This window comes from Thermobia domestica, chromosome 8 (assembly GCF_964235325.1).
Source record: "Thermobia domestica chromosome 8, izTheDome1.hap1.1, whole genome shotgun sequence".
Classification (NCBI taxonomy): Eukaryota; Metazoa; Arthropoda; class Insecta; order Zygentoma; family Lepismatidae; genus Thermobia; species Thermobia domestica.
Window position 1 is genome coordinate 193,889,114 of NC_137461.1, and position 22,114 is coordinate 193,911,227.

General features: G+C 34.8%; 1 protein-coding gene across 1 annotated transcript in view; it reads left to right on the plus strand.

Annotated features, from left to right (window-relative positions):
- LOC145693403 (ATP-binding cassette sub-family C member 4-like) overlaps window positions 1-22,114 on the plus strand; it is a 242,808-nt gene that overhangs the window by 143,648 nt on the left and 77,046 nt on the right. Inside the window, exons 16-17 of the mRNA XM_081769370.1 lie at window positions 6,020-6,099; window positions 9,845-9,995. Of these exons, the coding sequence (XP_081625496.1) occupies window positions 6,020-6,099; window positions 9,845-9,995 (231 nt within the window). The remainder of the gene's footprint in view (window positions 1-6,019; window positions 6,100-9,844; window positions 9,996-22,114) is intronic.

A 22,114-nucleotide genomic window follows, 5' to 3' on the forward strand; every position in this document is an offset into this window, starting at 1 on the left:
GAACGAAAGTTTGCATAAGGAAAGTAATGACAACGGTGTTAGACTCGTGAACTTTGCAACATCCAAAAACCTAATCGTGAAGAGTACAAAATTCCCACATCGCGACGTTCATAAATACACTTGGACATCACCAGACGGAAAAACACATAATCAAATTGATCACGTTTTAGTAGATAGAAGAAGATAATCTAGCATAATTGACGTCCGGTCGTTTAGAGGGGCTGATTGTGACACTGATCACTACCTGGTAGTAGCGATAATACGGGAGAGATTATCGCTGAATAAAGGTAATATTCAATGTCCGAAAACGGAGAGATTTAATTTAAAGAAATTAGAAGAGAGCCAGGTAAGAGAGGAATACCAGATTGAAGTTTCGAATAGATTCGCGGTTTTAGAAGACTCGGAGTGCACTAGTGTTGAGGATACTTGGATTGAAATTAGAGATAGCATTAAAAGTTCAGCAATAGAAAAATTGGGACACGCGGAAATACGTAGGAACAAACCATGGTTCGACCAAGAATGCATTAAACTAGCAGAGAAGAGAAAACAGGCAAAATTACGGTGGCTACAAAATCCGAATGAAACAACTACACAAAATTTCGCAGATACCAGGCGGGAAACTTCCAAAACTTTTAGAACAAAGAAACGGGATTTTTTGAAAGCTAAAATTAAGTAACTTGAAGATAATAGTAAAAATAAAAATATTCGGGACATGTATAAGGGGATCAGCGAATTTAAGAAAGGCTATCAACCTCGTGCTTATATATTAAAGAAATCTGACGGAACAGTTCTCACCGATATGGATAGCCTCTTAAATAGATGGAAAGATTTCTTTGACGATTTGCTGAACACGCAGCCAAAAACTAATGTGCGTGGAGAAAAGGAGATACACACCGCAGAACCGTATATTCCAGAACCCAATCGAATAGAAGTGGAAGCCGCTATAAAGAAATTGAAGAAACACAAATCTCCGGGTGTAGATGAAATTCCGGCTGAGTTAATTTTAGCTGGAGGCGAAAAATTGTGGAACAAGATACACAAACTCATTCTCCTTATCTGGAACAAGGAAGAATTGCCACAAGAGTGGAAAGAATCAATCATTGTTCCAATTCACAAGAAAGGCGACAAAACTGACTGTAATAATTACCGAGGCATTTCTCTTCTGTCAACATCCTATAAAATCCTTTCAAATATTCTGTTAGCAAGATTGATCCCATACGCAGATGAAATTATTGGAGATTATCAGTGCGGATTTAGACGAAATCGATCAACTATCGACCAAATATTTACCATTCGCCAAATACTCGAAAAGAAGTGGGAATACAATACCCCGGTACATCAACTATTTATTGATTTTAGAAAAGCTTACGACTCGGTTAGGAGAGAAACATTATACAACGTTCTTACAGAACTTGGAATACCGAGAAAGCTAATTAGATTAATTAAGATATGTTTAAGTGAATTCCAAAGTAAAGTTCGGGTAGGAAAATTTTTGTCCACGAGCTTCCACGTCGAAAATGGCCTGAAACAAGGAGATGCGTTGTCGCCATTATTATTTAACTTTGTGCTGGAATACGCCATAAGGAAAATCAAAGATAGCAACCAGGGCCTAGAGTTGAACGGCATTCACCAGGTTATGGCATATGCTGATGATGTAAATTTAATAGGGGATGATAGGAGAACAGTAGAAATAAATGCAGAGATCTTATTAAACGCTTGCAGGGACATGGGTTTAGAAGTAAATGCAGAGAAAACTAAATACATGGAAGTGCGTCGGGACCGTAATACGGCAAATTGTGGAGGCGTTAAAATATTAAATAATACTTTTGATAAAGTGGATACTTTCAAATATTTAGGATCAATATTAACAGACGAAAATCATATTCACGAAGAAATTAAATGTCGACTAAAAGCAGGGAATTCGTGTTACTATTCGGTTCAAAATCTCTTGTCGTCACGAATTCTGTCGAGGAATTTGAAGCTTAAAATATATAAAACGATAATCATGCCTGTTGTTCTGTATGGTTGTGAAACATGGTCGCTTACTCTGAGGGAAGAACATGGACTGAAAGTATTTGAGAACAGGATCCTGAGAAGAATATTCGGACCCAAGAGGAACGAGAATGGGGAATGGCGGAAGCTTCATAACGAGGAACTACATAGTTTATACGGTTTACCCAACATTGTTAGGGTCGTCAAGTCTAGGAGGCTTAGGTGGGCAGGTCATGTAGCTAGAATGGAAGAAAGTAGAAACGCTTTCAAAGTCTTGACTGGTAGACCCATAGGAAAACGACCATTAGGAAGACCTAGGTGCAGATGGGAGGACAATATTAAGATGGATCTCGCAGAGATAGGAATACAAAGTAGAAACTGGATGCAATTAGCTAAGGATAGAAGTCAGTGGAGAGCTTTTGTGAACGCGGCACTGAACCTCCGGGTTCCATAGGCCATAGAGTTAGTTAGTTAGTTAGTTAGTTAAGAAGAAAGATATAAAGAAATAATTTAAATGTTGGTATCTTATTAAAATTATTTTGTTAATTTGGTTGCTATGACCTGTTTATCTTTTTGATGTCGTTGCTATGGCAATGTAAAAAAGATAGAACATAATGAATTGCTATGTTGTGAAAATTGATTGTATGATATTTGAATGTGACGATATTATATATTTTGAAAGTGAATATATATGTTGTAAAGTGAATAACTGTGTAGTGCAAATAATTTTAGAATCTTGTGGATTATATGAGTACTCCAAATATATTTGAATCACGGAACGTAACAAAAGTAAGCTAACGTTACAATATAGACGAAGATCAAATAAACAGAAATTCATACGAAACAGAAAAACACAACGATAAGAATAGAAAATTAAAAGTAAGAAAACAGCCTCCAGTACTAACACTTGTAGGAAGATGGAAAAAGGTAAGGAGGACTCACATGATAGTTGTTAGTTGGTATATAAATTCTAAAGAAAGAAAATGTTAGCAAGGATGAGAACGAATTTAGAATACTTCGGAATGAGTTTTAAAAAGTTGTATGCGAAATGAAGACTAGGAAAGCAACTGGATAATATATTAATTAAAATTATTAGGAATATAAAAGGAAAGGATATAATAATTGATCAAATTATATGACAAATGAAGAAATGAAATATGTGAGAAGGGAAGGTGACGAAGACATCACTCCAATAACACTATTGGTTAAGAAATCGAAACCAGAATGGTGTAGAGAGTATAAAATAATTAATCTTATACCACATGTAGCAAACTATAAACTTTGAATATATCACAGAACATTCCAGATCTAATGAACAAGTTCGAGAGGAACACTTCACATTATACTATTGAGTTACTATTGATAATTGGGAGGCACAAACAGCAGAAGGCAATGATGTTTGTGCAATGTTTATTGATCTTTAAAAGTGTTTTAAATTAATAAAGGATCATACAAAAAGTTTCCGCGGTTTCTTGGTACAGTTTTGAACAAATAAATTCTTTGAAAATGAATTTTAATCAAATACATACTGACCATTATTATCTATGAGCTTTTGCCATTTTTCAGGTAGCTTCATAACTCCATTGTTGTAGAACTTCTGTGGTTTATCGTCGAAAAACTTGGCCAAGTAATTTTCAGCGGCGCTTCGATCGGCCAATATTTTTTACCATCAAGAGAGTTTTGCAGAGACCGAAACAAATGGTAATCAGATGGTGCAAGGTTCGTGCTATACGGTGGATGCATCAAAACTTCCCAACCAAGTTCCATCAATTTGTTTCGAGTCATCAAAGATGTGTGTGGCCGCGCATTGTCTTGATGGAACACAACTTCCTTTTTCTTAACCAATTCTGGTCGCTTTTTCTGGATTGCTTCATTTAAACGATCGAGTTGTGCACAATACAGGACTGAATTGATGGTTTCGTCAGGTTGCAGCAGTTTATAATGGACTATTCCCTTCCAATCCTACCAAACACTCAACATAACCTTGTTTGCCGATAATCCAGGCTTTGAAGTCGTTTGTGGAGGGTCACCAGCATTTGACCATGATCGCTTGCGTTTGATATTGTCGTATTTCACCCAATTTTCATCACCTCTAATGAGCCGCTACAAATAGAATAAAAAATGCACCGTCTGACTACCGTTTGTTTCGGTTTCTGCAAAACTCTCTTGATGGTTTAAAATTGGCCTACCGAAGCGCCGCGCCGCTGAAAATCACTTGGCCAAATTTTTCTATGATAAACCACAGACCTTCTACAGCGATGGAATTATGAAGCTACCAGAAAAATGTCATAAGATAATAATGGTCAATATGTACTTGATTAAAATTGATTTTCAATAAGGACTTTTTTGTTCAAAAATGTAGCAAAAAACTGCTTAGACTTTTTATATGGCCTTTTATATTGGGAAAATTTAGTTGAAGTACAAGGGAAAGTTGAATTGCACTGTAAAATATCAGAGATTCATCATAAATTTATCCACGAATCAAAACATAAGTTAATCGAATTAGAATGAGAAAAGAAAGGTAAAAGGAAAATATAATTGAAAGAGAAATCGATACGTATGTTTCCTGTCACATTGTTAAATACTAAAACAGAGTAATACAAACATTTTAGGATGTGTTGGTATAAATATGTGAAAAGGAAGAAAGAAGAACACTTACCTAAAAAGAAAATGTAAATGATTTGTACATGAAAATGACAGGAAACAGATAGCAAGACAAAGTTCATACGTGGACAAAAAGACTAAAAGTGAAGAAATTTCAGCAAAAGGATGGTGGAGTAAAATAAATCGTCGGAGAGGCCTCATGCACACCCAGACCCGACAATATCCTGGAATCAGGGAATCGTGCTGATGATGAGTGAAGAACTTTGTAAATACAGAAGGCGATATTTTCGAAGAAGATGAAGAATTAACTGCATATGATTTACAGGAGTTGTACGTCGTGTTGCGGAAATTGAAACGAAAGTTAGCATGTTATTTTTAGATAAATTAAGAATAAAAGTATGAAGAACATAAAATAACAATAAACATAAGAAGAGCAAGTTGTGCTGATTAGAACGAACCTATTTTAATCAACCATATAGTTTTCAGTATATGGTATCAGGAACTAATATTGATAGTTAAAATGCGAAAAAGAAAGACAGAGAGAAGTGTAATTAAAAAAAAAAACATGAAGCAGTTCTTGCAAGAATCACTTACTTCAAAGAAAGGTTTTAAGAATACGATTAGAATTAGGATTAGGAATTAGATTTCTAGACTCTAGGCACCTATGGTCATGTTAGTCTGTCACGTGTGAGGAATGATGTCCATCGGCGATCACACTATCTGTGGAAAGGGAAAGAAAAAGTATTGGGAAAAGAAAAAAGCGGTCTCCGGTCTATATATTAGGTACTATTCAGGCATTTACCTAGTGTGAATGAGGAAAATCCAAGAAAAAATCACTCAGGATAACATTTTACACTTTTTCGACCGAAAGTCTTACCGATTCTACACTTTTTTGACCAGCAGTATTTCTTGCAAAGTATTGTACTCTGCTGTGTAGAAACACGGATATTTTGAAAAGATAATTAACAGCACTTAGAGGCTTTCGAAGTATGGGAGTAGGAAAACTGTCTAAAAGGAGCAAAGTAGTTCAGATAGTAATGAAGAAATATTGGAAGACTAGAAGACAGAAGAACTGTGTTAAAGGTAATTAAAAGGAGGAAGAGAATCTGCTTGATATTATCTGAGAAGAAATTTTGTTTATAATAAAAGAAACTAAATAGGAAGAATATTAAGGATGACTAGATGAGAAGACAAAAAAGTAAACAATGGACCTAGGTGTATGGAAACTACTCAGTTTGCTAGTTAAGTGACCTTTAGCAATTGCAGAATATTAAAATCGTGATTAGAATAAAAATTCTCAGCACTATATTATGTTTTTCTACACGTAAGTATTATTGATATAAATGATTTAGGTTTGCCTTTGTTAATATTTATCTATAGAATGATAATCATATTTGATTCTAATTCTTCAGTTTATTTGCAGGAAGAATTCTAAATCGCTTTGTAAAGGACGTAAGCATTGTAGATGAACTACTTCCAAAAACTCTTTTTGATGCCTTACAGGTAACTATTTTCAACGTTTTAGAAAATTTTAGTGCTATCTATTTTACTCTTAGCATGATATAAGATATTGCCATAGATCATCAATAAGATTTCTCATTGAGTGAAGTTTGCGAAAGATAACAAAATCGCCTTGTGGTTTCGAAAAAAGAAGTCTGAGAAATGAAGACACAACCCTCGAGTAAACTACCATATTTTACTAATGTCATATTTTACAACTAGCGAATGTCCCCACGTGTTGCTGTGGCAATATTTTGCATTCACCTTCTGTATCTTTCGTACAAAATTTGTTTGAACTCGAGTCCTCGCAAAACAAATTCTGGCGTCTCGTATGGACATCAGGAAGCTCCTGTTTCCCTTTTTCTTCCATTCTAGGTCAAACATGTTTTAGATTAAAAGTACAAACACCAAATTTCACATCTCTAGCCTTCCTGTCTATCTTCTGTCTATCTATCTATCTAATAATTGGGACCCTGTCCCGTTTTCTTTTCATTTAGGACAAATGTAGAAAAAATGAAACAGGTACTTAATTATTTTGAATGAAGTATTCAAACACCAAATTTCATGTCTCTAATGTTAAAAAATTCCGAGATATTAGTATCTTATTATAATAATTGTAACCCCTACTCCTCTTTCTTTCAGCCTTTTTTCTTCCCTTCTATGACAAATATGAAAACACGCCGAAAGACGTATCTAATTATTTTAAATGAGGAATCCGAATACCAAGTTTGATGTCTTTAAGATATTTCGAAGGATTGACATCTTATTATAACAGTTTTAATCCCCATCCCTTTTCCTTCCCGCCTCTTATCTTTCCTTCGAAGTCAAATACCAAAAACATGTTGAAATACTTATTTCCTCAGGGTTTCTTTTATATATAAAGATTGTTCATGACATATGAAGAAACTAGCCTGCGATGGTTATGAAAAATCGATTAACATAAGCTCTTCGTTGCATGTACATCGCCATATAACTACAATGAGCTTTATGCCCCTAAAATAGATAAGAATACCATTCTACAAACTAGTCGCTCCATCCAAAAGTAGCGTTGGTTCGTTTATTTAGTTATAGCTGACACTTCCTGTCTTTATATACTTTCTTGATTATAAGAAAAAATGAAAGGAAATGATATATTTAAGTTTTACTTCCCACGGTTATGCCGGCTATTTTAAAGGAGGCGGTGATGTTGAGAAATGAAGGAAATGGTAGGATGAAGAAAGTGGGAGGAAACGGGAGAACCGCGAGAAAACACCACGCATACGGTGTTTGTCCACCACAAAGTTCACTTGGCGCAAACTGGGATCGAACCACGAATCCCATGCACTAGAAGTGAACGCTATATCACTGAGCCACCGTGGCCCTTGATTATAAGAAAACATTGGACTGTGTAGCTTGGAACATGTTGTGATAAGTGCTAGATAATGCTGGTGTCCCTCCATATTGAAGTAATTGATACAAGGTCTCTACAATCACAACAGAGTAGCCATCAAGTTAAATGGAGTTTCCTCAGATTTCTTTAGCGTGTCTTGTAACATTAGACAAGGGTATATGCTATCTCCTCAACTGTATAACATCTACAGTGAATATATTATATAAAAACCACTTGATTATTGGCCAGTTGGGTTATCAGTTAGTGAAATAAAAACAGCAACTTGCGCTTTGGGTGACACAACACTCATTGTTACCAGTGAATCAGAGCTCTCGGAGATGCTTCCAAGACTGAAGAATGTTACTACACAATACAGACTAGAACTAAACCTCAGTAAATCCAGGATGGTGGTAATCGATCTAACAGCACAGGTTCAACTCAGAGACTGTTTGATCGAGTTCGAGATCGTACATGATCTTGTTCACCTTGGGTCAACAGTAAGAGAAAAACTGATCGGAAGAAGAATCATGCCGTGTCTCCATGCAAACACTAAGGTCTGGAAGAACCGAGCAATCACAAAAACACACCAAGGATCGTCTAGTCGAAACCTAGTATTCTCTGTCTTCTTGTACAGGTGTAAAACTTGGACTATGAAGCAATCTGATAAAGATGGAATTGATGTATACGGAATGTGGTATTGGCGTAGAGTGGTGAATACTTGGACGGCAAGAAAAACTAATTTATCTATCATCACGGAATTGAAGATTTCTGAGAATCACTAGGAGCCTGAGGCTTCTCGAGTCACCAGGAGAACTCTCCAATTCTTCAGGTATATGGCACGACGAGATAGAGATGATATACACAAAACCATCATGAAAGCAAAATTAAGGGCACGAGAAAACGAAAAAGAACTTCTCATAGGTGGATAGGACAAATAAAACACACAACTAGTTCACATCTTCAGATTGTCTTCAGAAAAGCTGAGAATTGCTCAAAATGGTGATAGTATATTAGCGGTGTGATTATCGAAGTCAATGGGCTCACGACGTTCAGAAATGAGAAAAACGATTAATGATGATGATGAGCTGACACTTCACTAATAGCACGTGATTAAGCTTTCATCTCTGCTAATACACGACCATTGCAATTGACTGGAATGAGTATGTTAACTGGTTGTAAGGAAACAGCTCGTTGGGATGGGTCGAAGCAAAGTTATGACATAATGATGGAAAGAGGCCACTATGTTTGAACCTGTCCATGAACATACAGTAAACGAAGTTGTCTGATTCGTTGATGTGTCAAAACAGGCTGTCAACGTTTCTACAAGGAATGGTATAACAGGTGTGTAAACGAGCAACGTGAATTACGTAAATGGTTAAATTATTTAACTTCCTTCACAACCCAATCTCTTCTCTTTTGTTACAGTATATCGAGCTTTCTCTTGTTCTTTGAAATATAATTAAGCTTTCAGCTGCTATTCTTGGATTTTAATTTCTCATCCTCTCATAAGCAGTAAGTTCAGAGCATTGGTATTATTCGAAGAAGGTAATCTAATTTCTGACGTTCCATTAGACGGCTGATCAATCAATCAATGAAATTACTAAGTTTCACCGTCCAGTCAATCCTAATTTAAAAACTCGAAAAGGTTAAATACACAAACAGTTTAACTGTTATAGGTTTAGGTAGTAGCAGTTAAAATGTATTTTATTTTTGTTCTGTATAGAAGCTAGTTTAGTGTTAAGCTGTTATTATCACGGTAAAAAATCACAAACAATAAATTTTACACTTTTACGCTTTTTTACTTTTTATACTTTTACTTATATTTTTATACTTTTACGTAATTAGATACTTCTAAAAGGAGCTTCTAAGATACAAGCTGGATGTGTTTAAGCGTGAGAATATTGTAAATGGAGGAACTAAAATACTAAATTGACTGTACCACATAATTTAAGAACTATAAAAAAAGTTCATAAAACATATTTAGAATTGTCCCAAACCCCATTTTATTGATTAATTATGATTAAAATCACAAGTTAATCAAAACTTGACTGTGTATATAAAGTAGATTTTCAAGATAAACATTTATAATTTCAGTGGCATGTTTCTGTCAATATCAACATACATGGTGGAAGTTATCTTTCACCTCTTGTAAATAAAATCCTCTTTCATGTCATTTATTTTCTGTAAAGCACTTACACAACGCATGTATGTGACAGTTTTTTTTTTTTTTTTTTTTGTTTGAACACGACTAGACCTAACACTCGAAAATTCGGTATCTTACTACGTAGAAAAAATGAGAAAATTATTCCCAGAAATTATGTAAAAGAACGGAAACAAGATGGAATGTATAGAGAAAAATGTGTTTTTATTTTATTCTAGTATGCAGGACAAGTAATCGGAGCACTTCTGGTAGCTATCATTGCCAATTACTGGTTGAGCATGCCAGTTACAGTTTTATTTTCTATTGGCTGGTTCTGGAGAAGGTTTTGCATCAAGACTACTTCATCTATACGAAGGCTTGAGATATCTAGTAAGTACCTCAATTAAATTCTCATTATCAATACACAATCACAGAAAGTGTAGGTTGATCAAGGTTTGAGCAGATTGTACAGTCCGCAGCAGAAAACCTGCAATATGAGCATGTAAGTTTATTGCGAAACTATGCCTAACAGAACAGGGAATCAACATAACGTCTAAGTGGCACGAATCACGCCAGGAAAAACCTCGGCGTTCTCCTCGCACACTTGTTTTGGAGCAAAAGACTTCGTCGCTTCACAATAAACTTAATTACGTTGCAGGTGTTTTGCTGCGAACTCTACGAAGATGTGAACTATTACGTAAAATCTTGCCGAACATGGAGTTGCCATTCCAGGATATCCTATTCATATTAAATATTCGTGGATTATGAAATGCATTATTATAAGGCTATCATTCCAATGAGTTCTTAGTGATATTTTTCTTTTTCATCGGATGTTAAACGAAAATACAATTGCCACATTGAACATGCACAGATTGTGCAATATATTATTAGAGCTTCCTCGTGGGTATATGGTTAGCGAACGCATCTTTGACGCGGGAGGACCGGGTTTAATTTCTGGTGGGAGCTCATGTAATTTGAATTCCGCGTTAAGCTGTAGGTTCATATCTCATACAGTATTGGTACTGAATAGGATCCTAAAGTCAACATCAACCAAAGTGTTTATTCTACGTCTTTTTATATTAACCTTAATGATATTTACATTATACACAGAACGACTAACAAGAACTTATTAGTTCACGTAATACTTACAGGATGCATGCATTGATCTAAGCACCTGAACAATTCAGTTTGTCTTCTACTCTTAATCTACATCCTCAGCAACATCAAAGTGTCTCTGTCGCAACAGGACCGAGAGATGAAAAGTATACCATACCAATTTTAATCCACTTCAACATTAAGAGTTACTGAAATTTCAAATTCCTTGTGTTACAGCATTTCAAGGGAAATTTAAGACTTAATGATGCACTTCTGATTACTGATGTGAAGTGAAATTGTTTTCAGTTCATTTTTCCGCAAAATTTTCCGTTCTAAGCTAATATCCACGATCAAGAATTAACTACACATAAGGTTATAAAATAGATTGAATGCTTAATATTAAATGACAGAAAATTAAAACTTCCAATAACAACTTTTATAGCTGGAAACTTTTCAAGCATTGTTTCGTACTCATAATGAAAAATTTACATGGTGTTCTTGCGTGTGTAAAGTGCAGGTAAAATAAGTAGTAAACCTTAAGTCTTACCTAATGAAAAAACTTTACAAAATTTCCTTATTATTTTACTTATGGCTATACAAACTGGGATGAACCGAGAAACGGATACGGACCCCTCGAAATTTCTAACTTTGGAACAAAGTTTTATCTCTCTCTCTCTCGAATATATATATATATATATATATATATATATATATATATATATATATATATATATATATATATATATATATATCGATAGATAGATAGATACTGTAGTAGAAAATCTTGTTCATTAATATAAATCTATTTTTTTTTAAAAAATACACAGTCAGAAAAAACTTTGTATTAAAGATATATAGTTATAATTTATACAAATTTTATAAAAGAATAATTAAACACAATAATTATATACTTAAACGTAACCAAAAAGCAAGAAATTTCTTTATTTTATAAATTAAAATTAAGTTACTTTTGAACTTGTAGTTTCTAAAAAGAATTCAATAGTTTTTTAAATGAGTTACGTCAGTTAAACGTGGTAATTTTGAGTAATCAAAAACTTTCTTTATATTAGTTCTATTTATTTATATGAGAGATAACTACCGGTATGTAACAGCAGAAAAGTAGTAAAGTTATGAGGAAACATTGTACTGCGCGTATAATACTGATAAAACGTCCATATTATGATTTTCTGTAATCAGAAATGAGTTCTATGGAAAAAGTACATTAATTTTTTAAATATTTTTAAAAAGACAAATTGTTAGATTTTTCACTATATAAAACTACCTTCTCAACAAAACGCCTATTACAAATAAAGAGTACGGTACAGCAACGATTTAAGAACAAATGAAACAATCTTTTATGAAACGAAACGTTTTCCGTTTAATAATTTTCCGGAAAATTTTCATTACTCCTCTGATGTAAATTGTCCTTTGTACGATTCTTTTTAAACCTATAGAATATTAAGTATTCAATTAAAAATAAATTACAGTATATGATAGAATAGCTGATATCGATATTGGATGTCATAACATTCATTTCAATCAAAACTTTCAAAAACATAATTTCATAAACAGCATTTTATGAAGCATCTTATTACTTACATATAAGCTGAAAAAAATTATAAATTGTATAGACATATTAAGAGACCTCATCTATTTCCTACATTCTTATTCAAAACTTATAATTTGTGCTTTTTTGCAATAAATGTTAATTTTAACATTTTTGACCAATCTTTCTGACGCTTAGATGTAGTAATACTCACAGAATATTGATGAGAGGTTGCACAGGATACTAAATCCGAAAGCTTATAAACCAGTGTATCAAACTCTCATTGTATGTAGTTACCGTATTTTGTTCCTGAAACGTACCAAAATGTAATAAATTATCCCACATAACTTAAATTCTCTCGTGTTGTCACTGAATTGTATCTCTACTTCTAAACTGAGCACTGCATTTTCACTTAGGAAATAAGAGTATTTAAGCTTAATTTTATTAAAGATATTTTAGTTGCATTCTTTGTCACTTCAAAATGCATCACATTTTCTAGCTGAGTAGTGCACAAATTCCAATCATGGTTTCCTTCTTCCAATTCATTGTTTTTATTAACATGTGTCAGTATCAAAAATAAAAATTTCAAACTAAGGGAAAATTTCGTAACACATTCCCCCAGTTCTTCTGACAAACATATTGTCCTATTATCACTTAAAGCACTGCCATAGATACAAATGTTTCATATTGCTTGCATGACAATACAAGAATAAAACAAATGTTACATATTGTTTACATGGGAATACAACAACAATGGGAATACAACAATAAATTCATTAAATTGAAATAATATAAAGTCTTGGACAGGCTAGGAAATAAGTATGTAGTCAATTTATTCATGTTTCTAATAACTATCCCATAGAGAACAATAAAATTATTCATACTCTACTACTCAACATATCAAGTACTTAATATAATAAGTGAAAATTATATTTTCACCTTCATCACGTTTTCAATAATTTATTCCGATTACTGCGTATTAAATCGACCAGGGTTATTAAGTCATTCAGAAACTGTGCGAAAGAATGTACAATGTTCTGACAAATTAGTAGCATTTGGTACTACCAGAGAGCTTCTGATACATTTTGCAGAGGAAGTGATCTTATGTAATGTATGATCTTTGGATGTGCAGGAAGATTCCAACGTAACTTTCAATCATAAATACATTGTTCTCATTACTTCATATCTTTGTTACAGTCCGCTTTTAAGTGAACTGTACCATTATAGTTATTGAATGTTCTCATAAATATAAACGTATATATAATTTCTATTGATAGTGTGTGAGTGTGTAGCCCCCCTCACTCCCATTCCATTTTAAAATTTCCCAGTTACTGTTGGCTGAATTGGAATGAGGCTTCATGTATGTTCGTCGACGCAAACTGTGTTTTGGTTTTATCTTTGTAAAAGTTGGCAACCCTGTGAGTGATGACTCGTGCTTCCTGTCCACCGAACAAAGGAGGTGCATAGTGGTTATGACAATCTAAAAAATAGTCCCTTGAATTCAAATGCCATCGTAAAATACTTTTACTGTTTTTAACACTTTAATTGTTTTGTTTTAATGGTGAACTTATTTAACACCCTTTGATATTTGTATTTCTGATGAAGGATATTTATTATGAATATTTATAAAATCTTTTCTGGCATGCTCAGCGTAAACATACTGACGCTGAGGCAAAAAAGCCGCGAAAGGTACTCTAAGTGGTTATGGTGGTTGATTGGTTCTACTACAGTGACGCCCGAGAAGAATATCAAAGTTTTTCCTCGCAATCCTTCAAGATTTAATAAGTTTGATAATGAAGAGAATAAGCTAAATCTGCGCAGGTATATAAACATAAAATTAATACAAAATCTATGTTCGTATACCAAGACAACGTTTAATATGTGAAATCATGTAAGCAACGAGGCATGATTAAGGAACCTACACAAGTAAAAGGGTGAATTCCACTTGGAATTGAAAGGTAATAACTTCCACGGAAGCTAAATAATGACTGTCCAACGAGCAACAAGAAGCATGGAGAAATCTTCTTCGTAAGAATGATTACATGATCCCCCCCCCAAAATACATCAATTTATAGTGTGGTTAAGTGTGATACCGAAATGGCGTGTGTTTAACACTAGTGCATTGCGTAATATAAAATTTAGCCGGCATTCGTAGTGCGTCATCTTCCTTAAAGAAAGAAAGAATAAATGAAAATATATAATAATTTCTTCGCATAAATTACACATTTATAAAGTTTTGGGCTTATGGTGTGTTGGTACATGTTAAATAAATCACTAACAAAATGTTGTGATGTTGTTAACGTAAGTATTATAAACCTGTGTTAAGCGAATAAAATTTACACACTATCTATTTCTTTATGTGCAATTACCTTTACAGTATTTCTGCACAATCACTACAGAGTTGCTGGATGTTATGTCTAATGACTTGCACTTATTCCACTGATACCAGCAGGCGTGGCAAGGATGGTGGGCACTCGCAGTCGCAACCTCAATGAAATAGTATTCTGGTTCGAGATCCAACTTGGGAGGTTTGCGCACTCTCTATTGTAGTATTATCATTTGTATTGCGAATGTCTTCTCCATGCCAATTACTAAAATCCACCACAGGTAAGCCGTATTGAACAGGAGTTGTTTCCAGCGGAGTTATAAAAATTGGTTATCCCGAATGGGATCAGGTAAGCATCAGACTCTTCCAGTCACAAAAATGGTTAGCTCGAACAAGAATTAGACCCTGCAGGCCATAAGAACGGCTGCCCCGAACTGGAACCGAACCCAACACGATCCAATCGTGTTACAAAAATGGCGCCCGAACAGGGACAGAACTCCTTCACCGTACATGTAAAAAGTAGTGATTTATGTGTAGAAACGTAAAGGTATAAAGTATCTGACTCGTACTTAGAGATTTTCTGCAATTATGAAAAATGGATGACAGTAATGTTCAGTTAGTGCTGGACGCACTTAAAGCAAATAAAACTGAAATGCAAAATTTACGTGAGTCTTTAGAAAGCAAAATTGAAAAAAATCAACGAATCTTTAGAAAATAAAATAGAAAAAAGTAATATATCTTTAGAACACAAAATTGAAAGGGTTAGTGAACAAACTAATATGGTACGCGAATCATTAGAAAATAAAATAGCTGAAATAAATGAATCTTTGGAAGGAAAAATAGAAAAAGTTGTTGAAGAAACTAATAATGTACGTGAGTTTTTAGAAAACAAAATAGTGGAAGTTTCTGAAATAACAAAAAAGCAGATTGACGATAAACTTGAGGTGCAATTAGAAATCATTAGAAAGGAATGTGTAGGTAGATATGAACAAATATCGAAAGAAATAGACGAGAAATGTGAGAAGGTAAATGATAAATGTGAGAAAATATGGGGGAAAACACTTCAGAATTATCAAGAACTTGAGAACATTACGGTCGATTTGGGTAAATGTGAAGAAAAGGTGGACCGAGCTTTTGAGAAAATTGAAGCAATCGAGGGGTCAGTAAATAAAATTGAAGATAATTTAGAAAATAAAGAAAAAATGTTAGTGGGATTAAATGATACGACCCATAAGTTAGAAAGAAATGTCGTAGTATTGCATAGTAGGGTTGATACTCTATCACAGAACACTATCCCTCCCGGTATTGACGTCGTCAATATGAATCAAAATATTGCTTTGTTAGGTGACAGGTTGTTAGGTTTAGAAATTAAGGTAGATGAAACCCAAACGAAGTTAACCTCATTGACTGAACATGCTAGCAGAGAGGGGAGTGAACGTAACTGGCGTAGATTAAGTACATCCGGTGATGATAGGAGTAGCCGTAAGTCAAAATACAGCAGTAAGGAAGAAATGAGTAGTGACAACCAAACAGATTGCAGTTCTTCGACAGCTAGTGAGACAACAAAACTAAAGAAGCGTATTAAAGTGAGAAAATCAGAAAGGGGTGACGTAAAAAGGGCTAAACGACGAATATTGCGTCACGGTGACATCGAAATGTTCCCGAAATTTTCTGGTTTAGAAGATGATGAGTCACCAACTTCGTTTTTAGAGCAGTTTAAGATCGCAGCGCACGCTGTAGACGTACCTGAATCCCAATATTTAGATGTATTAGGGTTTATTTTTACCGGTAACGCTCGTGAGTGGTACAAGTCAAAATTAGGTACATTTCGTTCATTTAAAGATTTCACTAAAGAATTCAAAGCTCAATTTGGTTCTGAACAAGTCATCGCAAGCAAACTCTCAGTGTTGCAATCGCAAGCGTTCAACCCAAAAACTGATGGTACTGTTACCGACTTTGTTCACTAAAAAAACTAACTAACTCTATGGCCTATGGAACCCGGAGGTTCAATGCCGCGTTCACAAAAGCTCTCCACTGACTTCTATCCTTAGCTAATTGCATCCAGTTTCTACTTTGTATTCCTATCTCTGCGAGATCCATCTTAATATTGTCCTCCCATCTGCGCCTAGGTCTTCCTAATGGTCGTTTTCCGATTGGTCTTCCAGTCAAGACTTTGAAAGCGTTTCTACTTTCTTCCATTCTAGCTACATGACCCGCCCACCTAAGCCTCCTAGACTTGACGACCCTAACAATGTTGGGTAAACCGTATAAACTATGTAGTTCCTCGTTATGAAGCTTCCGCCATTCCCCATTCTCGTTCCTCTTGGGTCCGAATATTCTTCTCAGGATCCTGTTCTCAAATACTTTCAGTCTATGTTCTTCCCTCAGAGTAAGCGACCATGTTTCACAACCATACAGAACAACAGGCATGATTATCGTTTTATATATTTTAAGCTTCAAATTCCTCGACAGAATTCGCGACGACAAGAGATTTTGAACCGAATAGTAACACGAATTCCCTGCTTTTAGTCGACATTTAATTTCTTCGTGAATATGATTTTCGTCTGTTAAAATTGATCCTAAATATTTGAAAGTATCCACTTTATCAAAAGCATTATTTAATATTTTAACGCCTCCACAATTTGCCGTATTACGGTCCCGACGCACTTCCATGTATTTAGTTTTCTCTGCATTTACTTCTAAACCCATGTCCCTGCAAGCGTTTAATAATATCTCTGCATTTATTTCTACTGTTCTCCTATCATCCCCTATTAAATTTACATCATCAGCATATGCCATAACCTGGTGAATGCCGTTCAACTCTAGGCCCTGGTTGCTATCTTTGATTTTCCTTATGGCGTATTCCAGCACAAAGTTAAATAATAATGGCGACAACGCATCTCCTTGTTTCAGGCCATTTTCGACGTGGAAGCTCGTGGACAAAAATTTTCCTACCCGGACTTTACTTTGGGATTCACTTAAACATATCTTAATTTGTCTTGTTCACAAAAGGTTCAATAAGATACGTGGTTTGTCACCTAATATACCGGATACTTTTATTGTGAATACAATTAAACAGTTGATCCCTATTTCTTACCGACGACAATTAGCGTTGTTCCCAAATTTAGATTTCAGTTCATTTTTAACAGCCATACAAAATCTTGAAGCACTGTATTATGACAGCAGAAATACTAACGATAGAAACAACTTTCATGGTAGAACTGTACGTGTCAATCAGGTAGACGAAGTGCAAGGGAATTACGAGAATTTTAATAAAAGGGGAAATTATGGTAATGAAAACCACAAAAACTCAGGTAAAGGTAAGTTTGACGGACCCAGAAGAAAGGGAACTCCGAACAAGAGAAAGTTCCATTGGAACAAAGGTAAGAATAATCACAGAAGGAATAATGATCGCAATGAAGGTCAGGGTAATAATCGTAGTAATTACGAAGATGATAACGAGTATGAAAATTCAAATCAAAACGAAAGAGTGAGCTTTGTAAATAGTAACCATGATGAAGGTATGAACCGAACACAGCCAATGTCTACATATACTCAATCTGCACCACAATTTCCGTATTGTAGCCCAAGAGTTATGTTTCCACAAAACAAAGATCAACATTTAAACTAAAGTTGCTCTCCAACGCGAGTGCGGTTGGCAGAGTTGGTAATGTAAATGGTAAGTTTGGTACTGAAAGTCAAAATGCACTCAATGATTCGCAATGCGAGCTTGTTGTAATTGGAAAAAATGTAGTGAATGTTGTAAGCTGGGACACTGATTCATCTGAAAGTAGTGATGAAGAACAGAAATTTAATAGTCAAGCTAGGTCAGCTGAAATAAAAGTATAGATCTTAAATCAACCAGTAGTAGCCTTGTGTGACTCTGGAGCTTCGGTTAGTATTTTGTCGTTAGAGACATGGAAACGTATAGCGTCAATCATATCACACCCTCACTTGCGACCAGCTCCACATATTTTGTTGGTGGATTTTTCAGGTAAGAAAAAGAAACAGGTGCAAGGTGAAACAATATTGTGTATTGAAATAGGGAAAGTTAGTTTTGACGTACGTGTGCTAGTTGTCTCTGATTTAAATACTGGATGCTTATTGGGTAGAAATTTTCTCACACAATCCAAGGCAAAGATAGATTTTGGTGATAATTATATTACGGTTGAAAAGGAAGGAGAAATTGTTAACGTACCTATGCTAGGTGGTCAAGCTGACAACATGAAAGTTACAAAAATTCTGACTAAAGGTGATGTACAGAAGAAGGTAAATTTTGTATCTCAAGTTGGTATTGAAGCTAAAATGAATGTTACTAGCGACAGCGATGATGAATCAGAAACTTTATTTGAGATTGGAAAAGTAAATGCAGAGTGTCCCATAGTAAATAATTTGGTCAGTGAAAAACAAAATTTAGAAAAAGAATGGGTTAATCATGTTGTTCTTTCTGATCAAGCTTATAATAAAGTTCGTAATTCTTGTAGTAATGAAAAAGAAATGAAAGTGTTAAATCTAGAAGTTGCTAACGAAGATAAATTTTTGTTTGATTACTATTCACAGCAAATTTCAGAAATAGACTGTGAGATCGAAAAATCGCATTGTAAATCGTTAGATAGAGCTGCAGTTTGTAATACATTTGATAGTAAAATCGAAAGTGAATTTGTTCCAATTTCAGAAATACGGGCAAGGGTTATGGAAGCACAATTGTCTGATTTTGAGAAAGAGAAATTGTTCAAATTGTTGTTGAAACATAGGAAAATTTTTAAAAATATTCCCGGACGTTGTACCAAATTTGAATATGAAATTGAGGTAGACACTGATCAACCTTTGGTTAAAAGGCAGTATACATTACCATATAAATTTAAAGAACATATTGATTCGCAAATCGATGAGTGGTTACAATGTGGCGTAATAGAATCTTGTGTGTCAATCCATTCTCACCCAATCTTTTGCGTGCCAAAGAAAAACACTAGTAAAATGCGAGTAGTAGTCGATTTAACTGTCTTGAACAAGCATGTAAAAATAAAACAATTAAAGGTAAATAAAATTGATGATCTGTTGTTAAAGTTTCAGGGTGCTAAATACGTATCAAACATTGATTTAGTAGGAAGTTATACACAAGTTCCAATTTCTGAAAATTGTAGAGATTATACGGCATTCTCATGGAATGGGAAAATGTATAGATTTACATCTATTCCTTTTGGATATGCAAATGGAGGTGTAGGATTAATGGCTTGTCTTTTGGTTGTTTTAGGGCATGCATTATTTGATAAATTAGTCACATACATCGATGACATTTCTGTACCAACATTTTCTTTCGATGAACAGTTAGAAATTTTGAATTTGTTGTTTACAAAATTGGAAGAAGCTAATATGACTGTAAATTTAAAGAAATCTTCATTTTGCAATACGAGTTTTCAATTTCTTGGTTTCGTAGTCACACCTGAAGGCGTGAAAAAGGATCCGTCGTATGTAGAAACAATTCGAACATTGCCTCGTCCCAAAAATGTAAAGGAACTTAAGCGAGTGTTAGGTTTGTTCGAGTGGTGTTCTAAATTTGTATATCATTTCGCTCATTTAGCTAATCCATTGTTTGAACTTCTGAAAAAGAATAAAAAATGGGTTTGGACTGACGAATGTGAGCAAAGTTTTACTCAGTTAAAAGCATCGTTAGCTGAAGAAGTGTTGTTAAATCATCCGCTGTTAGATCACGATTTTTGTCTAGTGACAGACAGTTCCTTGGTAGCAGTGGGGAGTATATTATTTCAAGAAGTTAACGGTGAAAAACACATACTTGGTTTCTACAGTAAAACTTTGAATAGTGCACAGCGAAATTTCACTATCACAGAATTAGAGGCGTATGCAATCGTTACAGCCGTACGTAAATGGGGACATTTATTATATGGCCATCACGTGAAAGTTTACACAGACCATAACTCATTAGTGTTTTTGAATAAAATTCGCCATTGGAACTCTCGTTTGGCTCGGTGGAGTCTTGAACTACAGGGATTTGATTTAGAAATAACGCACATTTCAGGTAGTGAAAATGTGGCTAGTGATGCATTGTCCAGGATAGTTTTAGCTCCTCCTAGTGAAATTTTGGACATAAACAATTTAGAAGTACTTCCATCATTCTTTAGAAACCTCACACCAGGAGAGCTAACTGAAAAACAAAAGGAACATCCTGAGTACAGTAAAATCATTAAATTCCTAGAGAAACCAAATGATCCCTACAGTAAGATGCAAAACAGAAATGTAGAAAAATTTTACAAACTAGAAAATGGTATATTGTTGTATAAGAACTTTCACTTTCCTAATAGTTGGAGAATTTGCATCCCACCATCTTTAGTAAATCTGGTAATTGAAGAAATGCATAATAACCATGGACATTTCGGGTGCGAAAGAACAGTAAGTTTCATCAGCGAGATTTGTTATTGGAAATCTATGCGGCGAGACGTGATGAACTATATTAACGATTGTCTCGAGTGTAAACGAACTAAAGTCGATACTCGACCCCCGGCGAGACCTTTAGAAACCATACAGGTGAAAGGCCCTAGGAGATTAATTTCGATTGACATTATCGGACCTCTTGTGCCATCTCCCTCAAAGTGTAAATTTATACTCTCAGTTTTGGATGTCTTTACTCGCTACCTTGTTCTTTATCCGATCCGGAACGCTACTACGAAGTGCGTAGTCAAATGTTTGGAGACATTGTACTTTGTGCACTTAGGAATACCTTCAGGTATATTGGCGGACAATGGTAGTTGTTTTATTTCAAAAAAATTTCAAACAGAAAATGGAAGAATATGGTGTTAAGATATTTTATTCAACGCCCTACCATCCGGCGTCGAACGCGGTGGAGAGAATCCATCGGGACACGAACAGGTTGTTCAGACTATTTTGTAAAGATGATCATGGTTCTTGGGAGAAATTTATACCACAAGTCGTTGTGTTGCTGAACTATTCTATATCTAGCAGTCTTGGCGCGAGTCCAGCCAGTTTACATTTGAACATACAGGCTGAAAAACCTATCTTCGAACATTTTGGCATTTTTACGAATGATACGAACGAAAACGATAATGAAAGTTGGGACAATAAATTGGTAATGGCAGATTTTAAAAGAAAAGAAGTGATCCGAAAGCGAAATGAAAGGTATAACTCACAACAGGAGAGTAAACACAAAATACAGGTGAATGATTTGGTTTTTTGAAACAGACAAACTTAAGTTCCGCAACAGACAAGAAAATTTCCAAATTTTTCAATGTATTCAAAGGACCCTATCTTTGTGTTAACAAACCCTCCAATTCAGAAAAGGTGTTCGAATTGTTAGATCCTTTAACTGGTAAATCAATTGGTTCACATTCATTGGATAGACTTAAGGTGTGGAAACCTACGAAACAAACTCGTAAAGTCTGGTTAGATTTAGCAGTAAAACATAGTTCTGAGAAATACCATGATGTAATTTCAAACGAATTTAAAAATTCAGATCTAGAAAGCAGTGTTGAAACTGTTCTTTGCAATGCATTAACTACAACACCAGTA